This window comes from Onychostoma macrolepis, chromosome 17, assembly GCF_012432095.1.
Source record: "Onychostoma macrolepis isolate SWU-2019 chromosome 17, ASM1243209v1, whole genome shotgun sequence".
In the NCBI taxonomy this organism is placed as follows: Eukaryota; Metazoa; Chordata; class Actinopteri; order Cypriniformes; family Cyprinidae; genus Onychostoma; species Onychostoma macrolepis.
Window position 1 is genome coordinate 17,661,555 of NC_081171.1, and position 15,896 is coordinate 17,677,450.

At 35.7% G+C, this 15,896-nt stretch overlaps 1 protein-coding gene across 6 annotated transcripts in view; it reads right to left on the reverse strand.

Moving 5' to 3' along the window:
• Nucleotides 1–15,865, reverse strand: part of eml1 (EMAP like 1) — a 55,078-nt gene extending 39,213 nt beyond the window's left edge. For 3 of the 6 annotated variants that reach the window (XM_058749635.1, XM_058749634.1, XM_058749633.1), the window contains exon 1: nucleotides 15,687–15,865. In XM_058749635.1, coding sequence (XP_058605618.1) covers nucleotides 15,687–15,852 — 166 coding nt within the window. In that variant the 5' untranslated portion in view covers nucleotides 15,853–15,865. Of the gene's footprint in view, nucleotides 1–3,561; nucleotides 3,999–15,686 lie in introns of those variants that run through there. The other 3 variants (XM_058749641.1, XM_058749637.1, XM_058749636.1) reach the window with 2 other exon arrangements.
• Between the last annotated feature and the right edge of the window lie 31 nt (nucleotides 15,866–15,896).

Here is a 15,896-nt window from a genome sequence, read left to right on the forward strand (position 1 = left end):
ATGTCTAGCTTTGAACGAATCGGCAGCCCTGGAACAGTTATTTTCTGTATATCAATATTTACCTCCAAATTCAAGTGACAGCCTAGTAAGGTCAATGAGAAAACAATGAATAAATGTCTTCCAACTGTGGCTCTTATGAATTGCATTAGAATTTCAACCTTTTATATTCTTGCTGCTAAGGTTGTGGAGAGGTCAAGTGTAGAGGCAAGTGGAAGCTTTTGTTCATGACATTCATTCTTACTCACTTTCAGTTTTCTCATCTGGTTCGGTCGGTAACGTGAGCAGGTCTTTAATCCTAATCCTGTTGCACATGCATCCATCAGTGGCTCAAAGGACGGCCAATAAGAAGTGAGAGCCGAGTGCCAAGAACACTTCTCTGGCAGCAGCGGCTGAATGAGACAACAGCAGTCAGAAAGACTGAGACGTCTGGTAGACGTTTAGATGCCAGAACACCAGATATCCTGTTACTCCCTTTGCCAGAACTCACCGCCAATGTTTAATTTGAGTAAGGACATGAGGTTATTTTCTCTCCAGAATCCGTCAGGAAATAACCAAGATGATGGTCACGTTTTGGCTGAATGAAAACAATTATGTAAAGGTCAGTCTTAAAGGATTAGTTCACTTCTGACATCATTCGTTCACATGTCTTTCCAAACCTGGAGCAAAAAAGAAGATATTTTGAATGTTTCAACAGTTTTCATCAATACAATGAAAGTCACAGGGGGCCACAACTATACTGAAGCCTATAATGACTTTCATTGTATGGACAGTTTTCAAAATATCTTTCATTTTATATTTTTTGTCCTAATCTGACTAAGGACACAAGTTTATTTTTCAGAATCCTTGAAGAAATAACTAAGACGATGGTAATGATTTGACTCTATGAAAACCATCGTTTAAAGGTTGATCTTAAAGGATTATTTCACTCAAAAATGAAAATTCATCATTTATTCATCTTCATGTCATCCAAACCTGTATGATGTGGAACACAAAATAACATATTTTGAATGTTTTAACAGCTTCTGTCTATACAACCCCAAAGCGGGCCAAAACTGACTTTCAATGTACAAACACACATGGATACATTTTTCAAAATATATTTTATTTTTTATATCATCTTTTATATTTTTTGGTTTAACGGTTTAGAATAACATGGTGAGTAAATATTTATTTATTTATTTATTTTTAAGATTGACTTTAAATAACTGTTTCCATTCAGCCAAAACGTGACCATCATCATTTAGGTAATTTCCTGAAGGATTACGGAAGCAAACTAACCTCATGTCTTTACAATATTCATTTTTGGCTGAAATATCCTTTTAAGAGTCTATCTTTTCTTCAAGAAACTATAAGCAGATGAGTCTGAGATTGGCAAAAGTTTAAATAAAGGTGTAATGCCTCTAGAATCTGCCTAGGAGATTAATTTGCTGGCCCAGTATCCCTACAACAGTGTGGTTTGCTGATCAGTAAGTCGTGAAGCGTTTAAGAACAAATGACTTCATACCAGATCCAGAGCTTCGGCTGAGCACTGTACTGCCGGATGACCTCACCACAGCGCTCTCCAGCACACCCTCATTCAATTACCCACAGTCCTACGCTGGCCTGACAAGCCAGAATACAGGCCAGCCATCACAGCAGCTCTCATTCTCACTCAGCCGAACAGAGTGAATGCAGAAAAGCAGAGAGAATGTCTTTTTCATTTAAGAACTTGTAAAACAAGGCGTTTATAAGTGTAACTGATGTATGAGGCCTATAGCAGATTAAAGGGCTCTGCTGAATGGAAGACTTCGTATAGTCTTCATGACTGCCAAGATGATGAAAGAGAAGATCACACCACAACCGCACAATCATATCATAACTTCAGTGTAAACACAAGTCAGTAACCTCTGATGATCTCATTAGCCAGAGATGCAGCTACGCCACATGACCCCAGAAACAAATATCACTCTAATATTGGATTTGCAAAATGAACTTTAAAGGAGATTATGGAGTGAACACACTAGGGATACACCGATATAAAAATTCTGGTCAATACTGATAAGCCGATAGTTATTTTCCATGTTATGGCTGATAACTGAGAAATGGTCAATATTAAAACGAAATACTATTTTGTGAAAATAAATAAAAAACAAAATACTAAAAACTGAAACCGATCATTTTAAATGCATTTTTTAAGTGAATTCAGGCATCACAGCCTTCAAATTTACAGTATGGACATTCATTTGAAGGTTTGCTAAATATTACATTACTATTATAAAATTAACTTTTAACAACAACCATAATAATAATAATAATAAATGCAAATATTACATTAAATTATTATTCATTATAAAATGTTTTAAATTATTAGTGATTTAAAAGATATATGCATGCACAATGAAATATCCAGTTCAATTTTAGCATATATGTATACTGTACGTATTGATAAATTATAAAAATCTCTAATTGATAACATTATAATATGACACAAAATACTGTGCATGTCTAGAACGAACAGAACAGAGAATGTTGATTTACAGTAAAAGGACTTTCTTTTGCCTGAAGTCATAATTCAAAGATTACTAAAGTACGTTCTGCAAAAAAAAACAAATTCTCGTGTCTTTCTACTACAAAATTTTATATGTATTTTAATGTGTTACTTGCCATTTCTGTGTAAATAATTGTGAAATTTACTTAAATACTACACCATTTTTTTCAGTATAGATTGAAATAAACCCTCACCAATAAAGGCTTAAACTACAGTTCAATAAAACATGTAATCACATCGTGCATAAGAGTAGGGAGAACTTCAGATGGCTTTCTCTAGCACTGTGATGTCACATGAGGTTTCTTAATGCAAGAGATTAATGGTGTTTGACAGAACAGTGACATGCACTTCTATTCATCCTGGAACAAGGAAATCCCTTACTAACCAAAACTCCTCTCTTCTTTTCCTCTTTTATCATCAGCCCTCAACCAAAAGCCTTGAAGCACCAGCCAGCATACACACACACACACACACACACACACACACACACACATGACTACAGATCGCAATCAGGATGGCAGAACAACAAAAACACCCCAACAAATCAAAAACGACATCCTCATTCTTTAGCTTGTAGGAAAGGTCTTGAGTTTCATTTTCAGTGGAGAACGGTCTGATGTAATAAAGGCGTAAGAGATTTTTCTCTGCATTGTTTCGTTCAAAACGAACACGTCTGTCTGAAAACAACATCAAAGACCTTCAATCTCAGGAATGACAAATATGCTTCACCTAAACACTACAAGAACCTGAAAAACATGACATTTGAGAGATGCCCTTCTAGAAGCACTTGCTTCGAGAGCATCTCTGTGTAAGAAAACTGTCAACTCTATCAAATCCTTTCAAAATTATCCATCACAGTCAAGAGGAATAAAAAAAAACTTTCTCAAAGTTGAGGGACTGAAGAAGGTCATAAAGGTTAAGTGCAGCACCGGAGGTACCACCGTCCAGCTGAGGCAACATGTTTACCTGAATCATAATAGATACATAAGATGGACAAGTTCTCAGACTAAAGACAGAAAACATGATGAGTTTACCGTTGCAGAACTGCAGCAGTGAGGAGGTGTCATAGAGACTGCTGTAGCTGGAGAAGCCGTCCTCCATTCTCTTCTTCCCTTCTTCCCTTTCTCCGATAACTCCCTGTTACTTTCGCTGGCTGGCCACTGCAGCTCTCTGTCCATTCAACATCCAGTCTTCTTCTAGGGTCAGCCTGCCAGTGTCAGTCACCATGACAACCCATTCACGCTCGCTAACTCAGACGCTCTCCTTGAATAGGACTCCAAAAAAAAGAGAGTGAAAATATTTTCTGAAGTTATAAAATGCTTGTCTTCTTGTGCACTTTTTCTTCTCCGGTTCTTTCTGTGGTGTTTTCCTGTGCGAAATCTCCAGAAGAAAAACAAGCCAGTCCAGGGCTTGTGCTCTCAGAGGAGTGCGTGCTAGTGTTGGGAGTGTGTGAGTGTTTGTGTAATGTCGAGGACACTCCGCTGAGCTTGTCTGACAGTGGGGAACGGACCAATCAGAGCGCAGGGGGTGGAGCCTCTCTCAAAACATAAACCTTCCCCCTCCAGCTGACTGAGACTCAACTCTGACGCGGTAGGAAACAGTGCTGGAGAAATTAAGCAAGAAAAGATGACTTTGCTGCATTAGAGGTGTCCTAAAATAGAAACAAGTTGGTGTGAATCGATATTTAGAGTTGGCAAAGGGCTACTATTGATTAAGGGTATTTTTGTGTGTTTTTACACGCTGATTTAGAATGTAGTTGTACTTGAACTGCACACTGGAGTAAAGAGGATTATGATTGTTTGTGGCTGAGGCTACATCTAAGCTTCTATGTTTCATGGAAGGAGGAAAGACGCTGTACTGTGAATCACATTTAAAAAAAAAAAAAAATCATAAACAAAAACAAACATATCAACACTATCATTCAAAAGTATGATGTTTTTAAAATAAGTCTCTTATATCAGCAAGGATGCATTTATTTGATTAAAAATACAGTAAAAATAGTAGTATTGTGAAATATTATACAGTTTAAAATGACTGTTATTTAAATTAATACATATTAAAGTGTAATTTTTTCCTGTGTTGGCAAAGCAGAATTTTCAGCAGCCATTACTCCAGTCTTCTGTGTTACACAGTTCTTCAGATATCATTTTAATATGCTGATTTATTGCTCAAGAAACATCTCTTATTATTATCAACGTTGAAAAAAATCTTGTGCTGCTTAATGTTTTTTGTTAACCATGATTATTAAAATTGTAGCAACATAAATGTCTATACTGTCACTTTTGATCAATTTGATACATCCTAAATTAAAGTATTAATTACAATTAAAAAATCATACTGACACTAAACTATACATATATGCATATAAACTTATTTATATTTTGAATTACACAAACTACTAACAAAAGGCATCTATACATTGAAGCTATATGGCAGTATCTTTAAATAACGATCTATTATTTTTGTTTACAATCAGAGCATTATTTACACTCACAAAAAAACGTACTGAAAATGACCGACTTAAGTACATGAACACTAAAACAACGAATAAAGTTAAAAATAACCACAATTTATATAACAAGGTGAAGTGAAAGTGAATGGCAATATTTGACAAAATATTTCAACAAAATGTAGCATCATAAATTAATCTTTTGTCTAATCAGCTCATTTAAATGAATGACCTATTTAAACAAATTCACTAAAATTAATCAGATTTCCAAATGCTTCTTATGAAATAGTAAGTGGATATTTTGGTAACACTTTGTTTTAAGGTGTCCTTGTTACACATGTTACATGTACTTACTATTATAATAACAATACATTATGCATAATTACATGCAAGTAACCCTAAACCGAACCCTAATCCTAACCCTAACCATATAGTAACTACATGTAGTTAATCAATATTACTCAGTACTTAAATGTACAAGTACACTGTAACAAGGACACTTTAAAATAAAGTGTAACCGATATTTTTGATTATTTCCAGTTCACTCAGCTGTAAATGCAACGCAACAAAAATAGAGGCATAATCTCTTGAGTTTTGTCATGCTACACCACAAGTAATCAAAAAATAGCTACAGTTTTTTAAAAAGCTGCTGTCATACTGCTTACCCCAACACTGCAGACAGTAAAGAAATAAAGCAGTTCTTCCCACATGAGGAGGAAGGTTTTTGGGGACTTTTCCACATATGAGACACAATACATGACCTCACTTTCCACTCTTTATTCCATAATACAAACAAGGTTTTAGAGTAAAAATCAGAGCTAAACACGTACTATTCAACCCTTATCTGCCTTCAGACAGACAAAGCAGTCTGGACAACCATCAAAGAGAAACCAAGGTTGGCAGAAATAGTGTATCTCAGTTTTGACTGTGGGTCGTCACAGGGGAAAACCTCTTTAAATTATTCAAGAGACAGGCGCATACGGTAGAATATGCATAAGAATGACGACGTGGCCTATATTTACACATCTTCAAACAAACAAAACACAGTCAAATGAAAAAAAAAAGGATTGAAAAGCTGCAAGAGCCTCTTTAAAGATTATTCTCCTGACCCCATCCCCCAACCTCAAATGATGGCAAGTGGAAGAGAGCTGTGTTAAATTGGATTTCTGGGGTTTCTGTGTCCAATTTGGCCATGGCTTTGCCTCAGAAGCCTAAAAAAAATTAAATGATCTGAGGGGTGGATGATGAGACATTTTCATGTCCCACTGGTGTCTCTCTTTCTCTCTCTTGTCCCGAGGCCAGCAGTGCTGCTTGAATCTGGCATCAGAGAGCCTATAGTGTTTATTCTTAGACCCCATAACAGTGCTGACACTGCCACTTCTGTCTGTCCCGCTAAAGATCAAATCAAGGATTAGCCCCAGAAGGCAGCCATCCATTTTTCCTGCATTTTTTACATGATGTCTCGTCCTCTGAAATCATTAAAAAAGGGACCTTTGATCATGTCAACTAATTGTTTTCATATTCAATTTGCAATTTTAATGCCATTGCACTAGTAATACATAACATATGTGTTACTACATAAATTTTTATTTTATAACGTAATTAAATACAGTCAATATTTAGCATGTTCATGAAGGATTTCTCATTTAATTTTTAGTTAGAAACAAATTGAGCCAGTGCATAACAATATAAAGTGCTCAAAAAAAGTTTTGTCTTGTCCTGAATCATGATGGTAAGCCCACAATAATGGTTTACATTAATTATCTGTCTGGTTTGAGAAACTTCAAGCTTCTGTCATTCACCTTTGTGTGTTTAAGTCATTTCTAACTCACAGGGATTTTTATTTTATTTTATTTTATTCCTAAAAACTTTGCTTCATACAGTAAACATGTTTTTATTCAAGTACAAAACAGTATAAAATAAAATAAAATAAAATACAAAACAGTGCCTATAGTGATCTAAATCCTGAGCTATCGCAGCTGCTCTGATATGATCACATGAAATGTCAAATCATCAGATGCATCCATGCATAAAGCATTTTGTCATAAAAACTAATGAAAATATATAAAATATATAAATAAAATTATATATATATATATATATATATATATATGTCATATATATATATATATATATATATATATATATATATATACAGTCATGGCCAAAAATATTGGCACCCTTGATAAATGATCAAAGAAGGCTGTGAAAATTAATCTGCATTGTTAATCCTTTTGATCTTTTATTAAAAAAATTCACAAAAATCTAAGCTTTCACTGGATAATAAGAATTTAAAATGGGAGGAAATATCATTATGAAATAAATGTTTTTCTCTAATACACATTGGCCACAATTAACGGCACCCTTTTATTCAATACTTTTTGAAACCTCCATTTGCCAGTTTAACAGCTCTACATTTTCTCCTATAATGCCTGAAGAGGTTAGAGAACACCTGACAAGAGATCAGAGACCATTCCTTCATCAAAAATCACTCCAGACCCTTTAGATTCCCAGCTCTATGTTGGTGCTTCTTCTCTTCAGTTCACCCCAATCATTTTCTATAGGGTTCAGGTCAGAGGACTTGGGACGGCCAAAGCAGAAGCTTGGTTTTGCTCTCAGTGACACATTTTTGTGTTGTTTTTGAGGTTTGTGTTTGGATTATTGTACGGTTGGAAGATCCAAATATGGCCCATTATAAGATTTCTAACAGAGTCAGACACTTATTGATTTTTTTATCTGTTGGTATTTGATAGAATCCATGATGCCATGTGTCTAAACAAGATGTCCAGGACCTCCAGCAGAAATATAGGCCCACAACATTAAAAATACAGCAGTATATTTCATTGTACACATGGGGTACTTTTTATCCCTGTGTTCACCAAACCCATCTTGAGTGTTTGCTGCTAAAAAGCTCATTTTTTAGTTTCATCTGACCATAGAAGCCAGTCCCATTTGAAGTTCCAGTTGTGTCTGATAACTGAATATGCTGGAGTTTGTTTTTGGATGAGCGAGGAGAATTTTTCTTGAAACCCTCCCAAACAACATGTGGTGATGTTGGTGCTGTTTGACAATTTTTTTTTAAGGTTTTCTGACCCCGAGACTCAGCTATTTTCTGCAATTCTCCAGCTGTGGTCCTCGGAGAGTCTTTAGCCACTCAAACTCTCCTTCTCACCGTGCATTAGGACGATATAGATACACGTCCTCTTCCAGGCAATTTCGTAACATTTTATGTTGATTGGAAATTCTTAATTATTGCCCTGATGGTGGAAATGTGAATTTGCACTGCTCTAGCTCTTTTCTCAAAGCCACTTCACTAATTTGTGAGGCTCAATTACCTTTTGCTGCACATCAGAAATATTTTTTTCTCATTGTGATGGATGATTAAGGGAATTTGGGCTTTGTTTTCCCTCCTATTTATATTTCTGTGAAACAGGAAGCCATGGCTGGATAATTTCATGTTCATAATCACCCTGGAGTGCTCAAAATTGTGAATATGAATGGGAATATACTTCAGAGATATTTTACTCATAAGGATTTCTAGGGGTGCCAATAATTGTGTCCAATGTGTATTTGAGAAAAACATTTATTTCATAATGATATTTCCCCCCATTTTAAATTCTTAGTATCCAATGAAAGGTTAGATTTTTTGGGAAAAAAAATTTTTTTTGAAAAAAAAAAAAAAAAAGATCAGTAGGATTAACAATGCAGAATAATTTTCACAGCCTTCTTTGATCATATTTACCAAGGGTGCCGATATTTTTGGCCATGACTGTAATACATAATATATGATATATGACATATATATACACACATTTAAAAGTAATAGTGAATACATTAGTAATACAGAAAAAAATTTGAAACTGTACTACTGTATTCATATTGACATTCTATGATTCTCAAATTTAGATTTTCTAAGATTTCCTTTCTATAATTTGACTTTTACTGGTGACATTCTATCATGTTGCTATAGAACAGCACAAGCACTTTTTGATGATTTTTTGGTGTCGACTGCCTGCGTGTTAATCGAGGCAAATATAGTCCAGTGGTGGTGCTGTGAGATTAGAGAGTGCACAGACCCCTGGAGAGAGACACCAGCTGGGGGAAGGGAGAGGGGCTGGGAGAAGCACTTCATCATCTCTGTGTAAGTCTGGGGATCCCTCGGGTGGCAGCCGAATAGTGCTACACCCTCCTATTGTTCTCCAATTATACTGGCTGCACCTTTCTCATACAAACACATATAAACAAATACAAAATGATACACACATTTGCATCATAAAGGAGCTTCTTGGGGATTAGTTATATTCAGCACCTGACATAGTTACAGTTTTTTTTTTGTAAGGAAAATTATAGGGTATAATCCAAAGACTACATTAACATTCCTGCATGTCCACATACTGTATGCTTATATTCACAGTACTTTATAACTAAGGAAGCACTGCCTCTAAACTACAGTGAGTCAAGAATATACACAAACAAAGAAGAGTAGTAATCTATCCACTGCTCCTATCCACTGTATCCATCTGCTCCAGAGATTTTTTATATTAAAAATAAAATAAATGAATTCAATTTTGTAAATTTTTTATTTGTTTTAATTAAATTTCTATGCTGAAAACCAGAAAATAATTTGCCAAGTAACTTACAAATGCAAAACTACATGGCCTTGCAGATCAACATATACAGGAACCAGCTTTTGTGGCATTTAGGTCAAGCTAGCTATTATTAAATAATATTACAATAATAGTATACAACAATCTGCCTACTGTACATGAAAAATGGCATTAATGCTTGCGATCAGCTGATATTTTTCCTCCTCCAGTAGAACTACAACTGCATTAATGGCATGTCATAAGCAATGTCAGGAGGTTGTGTTGATAATCTCAGGGTAATAGACCATGCCAGTGCCTGAGGTTTAGACTAAAATAGCATCTGCACCTTCCTCTGCCCCAATGCCTATTAGTGAATTAACATTCACATGAAGCACAGACTCAACCTGCTCATTAAAAGATCTTACATGTGCAAGCTTCTTATTATATAACAACTTATTATCATACATATTGTGAATGAATAATGACTCTTTATGAAGGGATGACTTAATCCCTAGTGACACTGAAATCTCTGTACAGGTCAATTGGAAAAAAGGTCTAATGAAGCTGACACTTTCTGAATCTCTCTGTTCTTAGTGTTTGAAACAAAACCCTGAGCAGCTACTTTTGGACACTGGATAATCTCATGTTAGGTTAGCCATGTTTATTATGACTCTGTCACCACCTAGCAACAGCATCAGCCCTCACACATCCATCAGTCTGAACTTCAACAGCAAAATAGACATACTTCTGTCATTAAATATCATATCATATGCAATAAAATTAGATAATGATTTATAATAACTTGCATTAATACTTCATTAACCAACATTCTTTCACTATAATGCATAATAGAACATTAGTTGGCTTGATTGGCAGTGAAATGGCCCTCAGCTAAACAATGGAGAAATGTCTATCAGTATTTGTTTGAAATATTAAGGTGAAATATTAAGGTACAAGATTATTGGTATGTTGAAAATTCAGCTTTGCAGTCACAGGAATGAACTGTATTTTAAAAATGTATTAAAATAGAAAACTGTTATATTAAATTGTAATATAACTTCACAATATTACGGTTTTTACTGTATTTTTTAATTAATTCAATTCAGTCTTTGTGAAGATAAGAGACTTACCACGCAAGCCATTACACACACACACACACACACACACATACATATACATATACATATATTTGTGTGTGTGTATATATATATATATATATATATAACAAAGCACCGCTATGGATCTGCGATTCTTGTTTATCCTATCAAATGCATAATTCTCCTGTCGCTTCTCCCTCATATTCATAATTTTTTATGCAACTCTTTCTGTCGTACATTCATTCTTTCTTTCTATCCTAGTTATCTGCCCCTGAACAGGGATCATCTGCTTTTGGGATTGAAATATCACTTATGATCCTCTGGGTTTCAGATCCACAATTAACTGAGAATCCAGGCATCAAATGACATAATTGCAGACAGACAGTGTGTTTGATACGAGCGCAACTCACCACTGCTCTAAATCTAATCAGTTAACATCATGAGTCAAACAATGCTGGTCAAACCACGGTGACATCATTTAAATGACATCATACACAACTGTGGTTAATTTGTCCGATGAAAGTGTACCGGATTAGTGGAAAGAAAAAGATCAGCAGAATTAGCAAAAAGGAAAGTTTTGTTCAGCCAAATAAAATCAGCTGAAATATTACATCTTATTTCACAACTTTTGAACATTATACACAGTTAATTTGACATCATTTCAAATACACATACAAACAAACACAAGGCCAGGCGACCAACATTCAATCACGTGATCTGCATTTCCACAAGCTTTCCATCCACTTCCGGGCCCCTGACACAGCTGGTGTTGGGTGGGGACCTGGGCAGCCAGCCAAGCGGCTTCCCCTGAGGCATTATTCTCCACAAACCCCGGACCACCACCTGGTCCAAGCCCTGCTCCCGTGGCCCCTGTGGTGTGGATCTTACCAGGGAGCATGGACCAACAGGCAGGCGAATGGGGAGAGGGAGCAGGGACACAGAAGAACGTGAGTGCGTCTGTCTGACACCCCCTACTGTTCCCATTCAGATGATGATGTCATTAAATCTTACATCAGCGCTCATAAATTCACTCAAGCATCCAGCCAGCATGGTTAAAATGCACTAAATGAGCTGCAACCCCCAATTGTGATATATTTTATGCTGAATCATATGGCCAAACAGAATCTAATATTCCAGCCATGAAGTAACTATCTATAAATTAACTACATATAGAAAGATAATGTGGATGTTGTTCATATTAAAAGACATTCAATCTATGTGGGTTGTATGACGTGTGATTCAAATGTTCTTTGGTCTGTGATGAATGTATGTACTCCTGTTTGCACAGCTCTGTATCCTGTGAAGCAGGGAAAACATTAATCATATCTGACTTCTGCTGCTGGATACATGGAACATCCCAACCCCCAGTTACTATATAAGGAAGAACATACATGATGCTCTACATAGACCTACAGTACAAGAACACAGAGCTCTTTTCTTTCACAAACATCACATCATTCATGATCTAGAATCTAGAAGAGCTTTGAACTGTAGTATATGGTTAGTTTCAGATCATATGCTGCGCTATAAAAGGTGAAACTGTGCAGTTGTTATTGTACTTTCAGGATCTATTTCTACCTGTCCTGACCATTACAATTACCTTTATTTATTATTTTTATTGTTATTATTTTTTTTTTAATAAGTTAATAATAAAACACTAACAGCTAAAATCAGAATTTAGGCATCAAAGCATTATAATTATAATAAAAAATGGATATTAATTTTGAGATGAAGTGTTATTAAAGTAGTGTTTTAGTTTAACTCATAGTCAGCATAAGATAATTGCAAAGGTAATCTAGATGTTAAAAATGGCAGTATGTGCATGCACTAATAAATATCCAATACATACTGGCTGATTAAAAAAATAATAATAATAAAAAATAAAATAACCCATACAATACCAAAATATCATAGTATATCATGTTATTTTTGAATGAGGCTATATTCTGTATAGTCCTCATATAAAGGTCCTCATTATAGCTAAATCTAATAGCATGACTAGTTCACTGGTCAAACCAATTAGTGGGCCAAAATACAGGGCTCATAAATCACATTGCTCTAATGGGATAGATCAAAAGTAGGAGTACTTTTCTCCACAGTGTGAACATACTGCTAGCTTTTACTGGGACTACACATTACCAGTCTCAGATTGTCAGGATTACTTTGGTCGATCAATATACTATCTTGAATAACTCTGCCCGCCAACACTAAGAGGCTGAAATTGCATTACGGATGGAGATGCTCCTCCCCAGACCAAACCAGATGAGTGAAGTCATTATATAAAAATACCCTTGCAATGGAAAATACAGCATGCTTTTCAACATGACAATACACAATACTTCAAAGGCCAACATGACAGAGGTTTGCAAAGTAAACTGTAATGGCACAAGCTGCACTAATTCTCCAAGTCCGAGATGATTTTAGTTATTTCTCATCAAGAGAAACAAGGGTGGGGCAATAAAACAGTCAGAAATGCTTATTTTATCACCTGCCAAAATAGAAAGAAATGAAGGCTGCTGGATGTTTGTCACATCTCCACAACTATCAGCTCTTATAAAGGATAGCATACATCACATATAGTGTTAATGTCCTCTTAAGGCCCAAGCCTTACTCACACATTGAGTTCAGATGACCAGAGACCATGGTCATGTCCTTCATAGAGAGCACCTCTACTTATACCATTATGTCATGTCATGCATTAGTACGGCTCGCAGTTCAACTAAATATAATTCTGCCACAATATAATTCTCCTTTGTTATGAATTATCTGACCTTTTAGCGGGTGGGCGTAGTGTGTGTGCCATCGCTAATGTAAATGGCTGAACAGCGACACCTTGTGGTTTACTTACAGCATGCACGTAATCCAACAATTATGCGAGAAAATAAAAAGTATAGCTACTGTTGTAAAGTATACAAATCAACAGTGTTATTTAAACTATGGGCACTTTTGTCCCTGTAGACTACAAACAAACTCTAGAATAAAACACACTGTCGAAAACCTGTTTGTGTAACGTTACTAAAAATGACTAACAATGAATGTATCACTGAGGATTTCAAGTCATTTTTTGATACACTATCAATATTTGCACTTGTTAAGACGGCATTATATGGTGGAAAATACATTGTAGACATTTTTTTGCTAAGGCTAATATCATAGCTATAGTATTTCATTTTATTTATGTGAAATACAGCATTAACAATACTGTCACGTTTTTTGAAAAATTGCTCTTTGACTGGAGGTGACACACAAACATTTTTTTAAAGTAATATTTACCTTGATTGTTCTTTGTATTTTCACAGATACCGCGTCATATTTAACCAAAGCATGCTCTTCAGTCACACTTTCGGGGCAAATAATAATAATAAAATTTAAATAAAAGTTTGTTGGGGGAATGACGCAAAAACTAGGAGACCGTCGTATTTATAAAAAATAAATAAAAACCTTGAATAAATATTTTTTTCACTTGTTTAGAGCGACGTAAATTTGTAATGTGATAATCCTCGACAAGTTTGAAATATTATACTGGACTACATTGCTTTTAATTATGACTGAGAACAATCAGTGTACATTGACGTAGCAAATTCGTTCTGATATTATGTGTGCGTGTGTCAAAATCAGATTGTTTATTTAGTGCAAAGCCTGCAGTTAATTTGGGACATTTTAAGATTCAGTCAGTGGAAACAAATGGCCTCCTGTTACACGGAGGCCCAATAATTATACAAAGTGGGTTCATTAAACTCTGAGCTTCATTAAACAAAGACGTTCTTCACAATTATGAAAGGGATTCCAAAGTGCAGCCTAATTAATTAGTTCTGTAAACAGCTCACGGTTATCTGTTTGTGTGCTGTCTCATGACTGGGAATTACTGCACAACTTTTCTCTGGAGATTCAAAAACAAAACTGAGAAGCACAGGCTACTTTATAGTTAAGTTATTGTTATTATATCATTTTAACTTACTCATCTTGATTTCCTGATATAACATATATGGAAAGACACAAATAAGTTAAATGGCTCAGAAACAGCTTTACTGAGACTATTACTAAGCACAGACTAAAAATATACTAAAATGTAGCAATCTAGCAGCACACTGACTGGATGGAGTTTAGACACTCTCACTTCTCAAAACCTATGTTTTTAAACTCTGATATATGCAAATATCTGTGCATGCCAGATTCTTAACAACAGATAGAGCCGGCCTTGGCAAACACATAACAGCAATGAGTTATTACACATGACTACTGATAACACCCACATACATTTGGAAGAGAATGCATTGACTTCATTCCCATAACAAACCTTCAAATATTAAACATTGTTATAGCATAATCTTCATAGCTGGAGGCATTCGTGACAAAAAAGAAGGACACAAACCATTTCAATGCAAATCGCTGGCAATTTAGTAACTACTAATATGCTTTTTAAATGTGAGTTTACTATATAACAGAACAGAATACAGCCATTTTTTCTTTAGACTGTAGTGTTAACTGGGTTAGTATAATGCTTTAGCAGGTAAAATGCCTGGTAAACAGTATTGTTCCTCGCACCAGGAGGGAGAAGGTCTATTTATATCTGATTGTTTTCACTGTGAAGACAGCCAGACTTTCCTAGGCTCTGCTCTATGTGAGGGAAATGATCCCTTCAAGCGTGTCTTATGTTTATATATGTTATAAATGCACTGCCATGAAGACACCCAAGCGGGAAGCGCATATCAACACGGCACTGTTATAAATAACAGCTGCAGCAGTGTTCAGCTGTGATGAATGATCCAAATACATTATTTGTGGAGGCTATAACACATACTTTGCAACAGACACACACATAGAACTGAAGCACATTTTGTAAAATGATAGTCTCTCTCTTAAGATGTCCAACGATAGAGATGGTCGGCCTGAGAGCAGCCATATATGGCTAAAACCTTTGCACTCTCATCAAGCAGAATATGAGAACATATTTGCAGGATGAGTTGTCACCATGGAGCCAGGCCAAAACAGTATAAATCCAAAATTCCCTGACACTGGATACTCACCCATCGGAAGCCCCTCACAGTCTGACATTATGGAGTAAAGTGGAAAACTCTCTCTGAATGGATAGTGTCCAAAACAAAACTCTGACGATGAAACAAATGGCTCTTTGAGATTGCGTACACCATCCGACCTCTCTGCTTCTGCCCTCGCTGGCCAGCTGAGAACCATGGGATGCAAAGAATGCATATCAAGCACTCATGGGCCCAGCCACT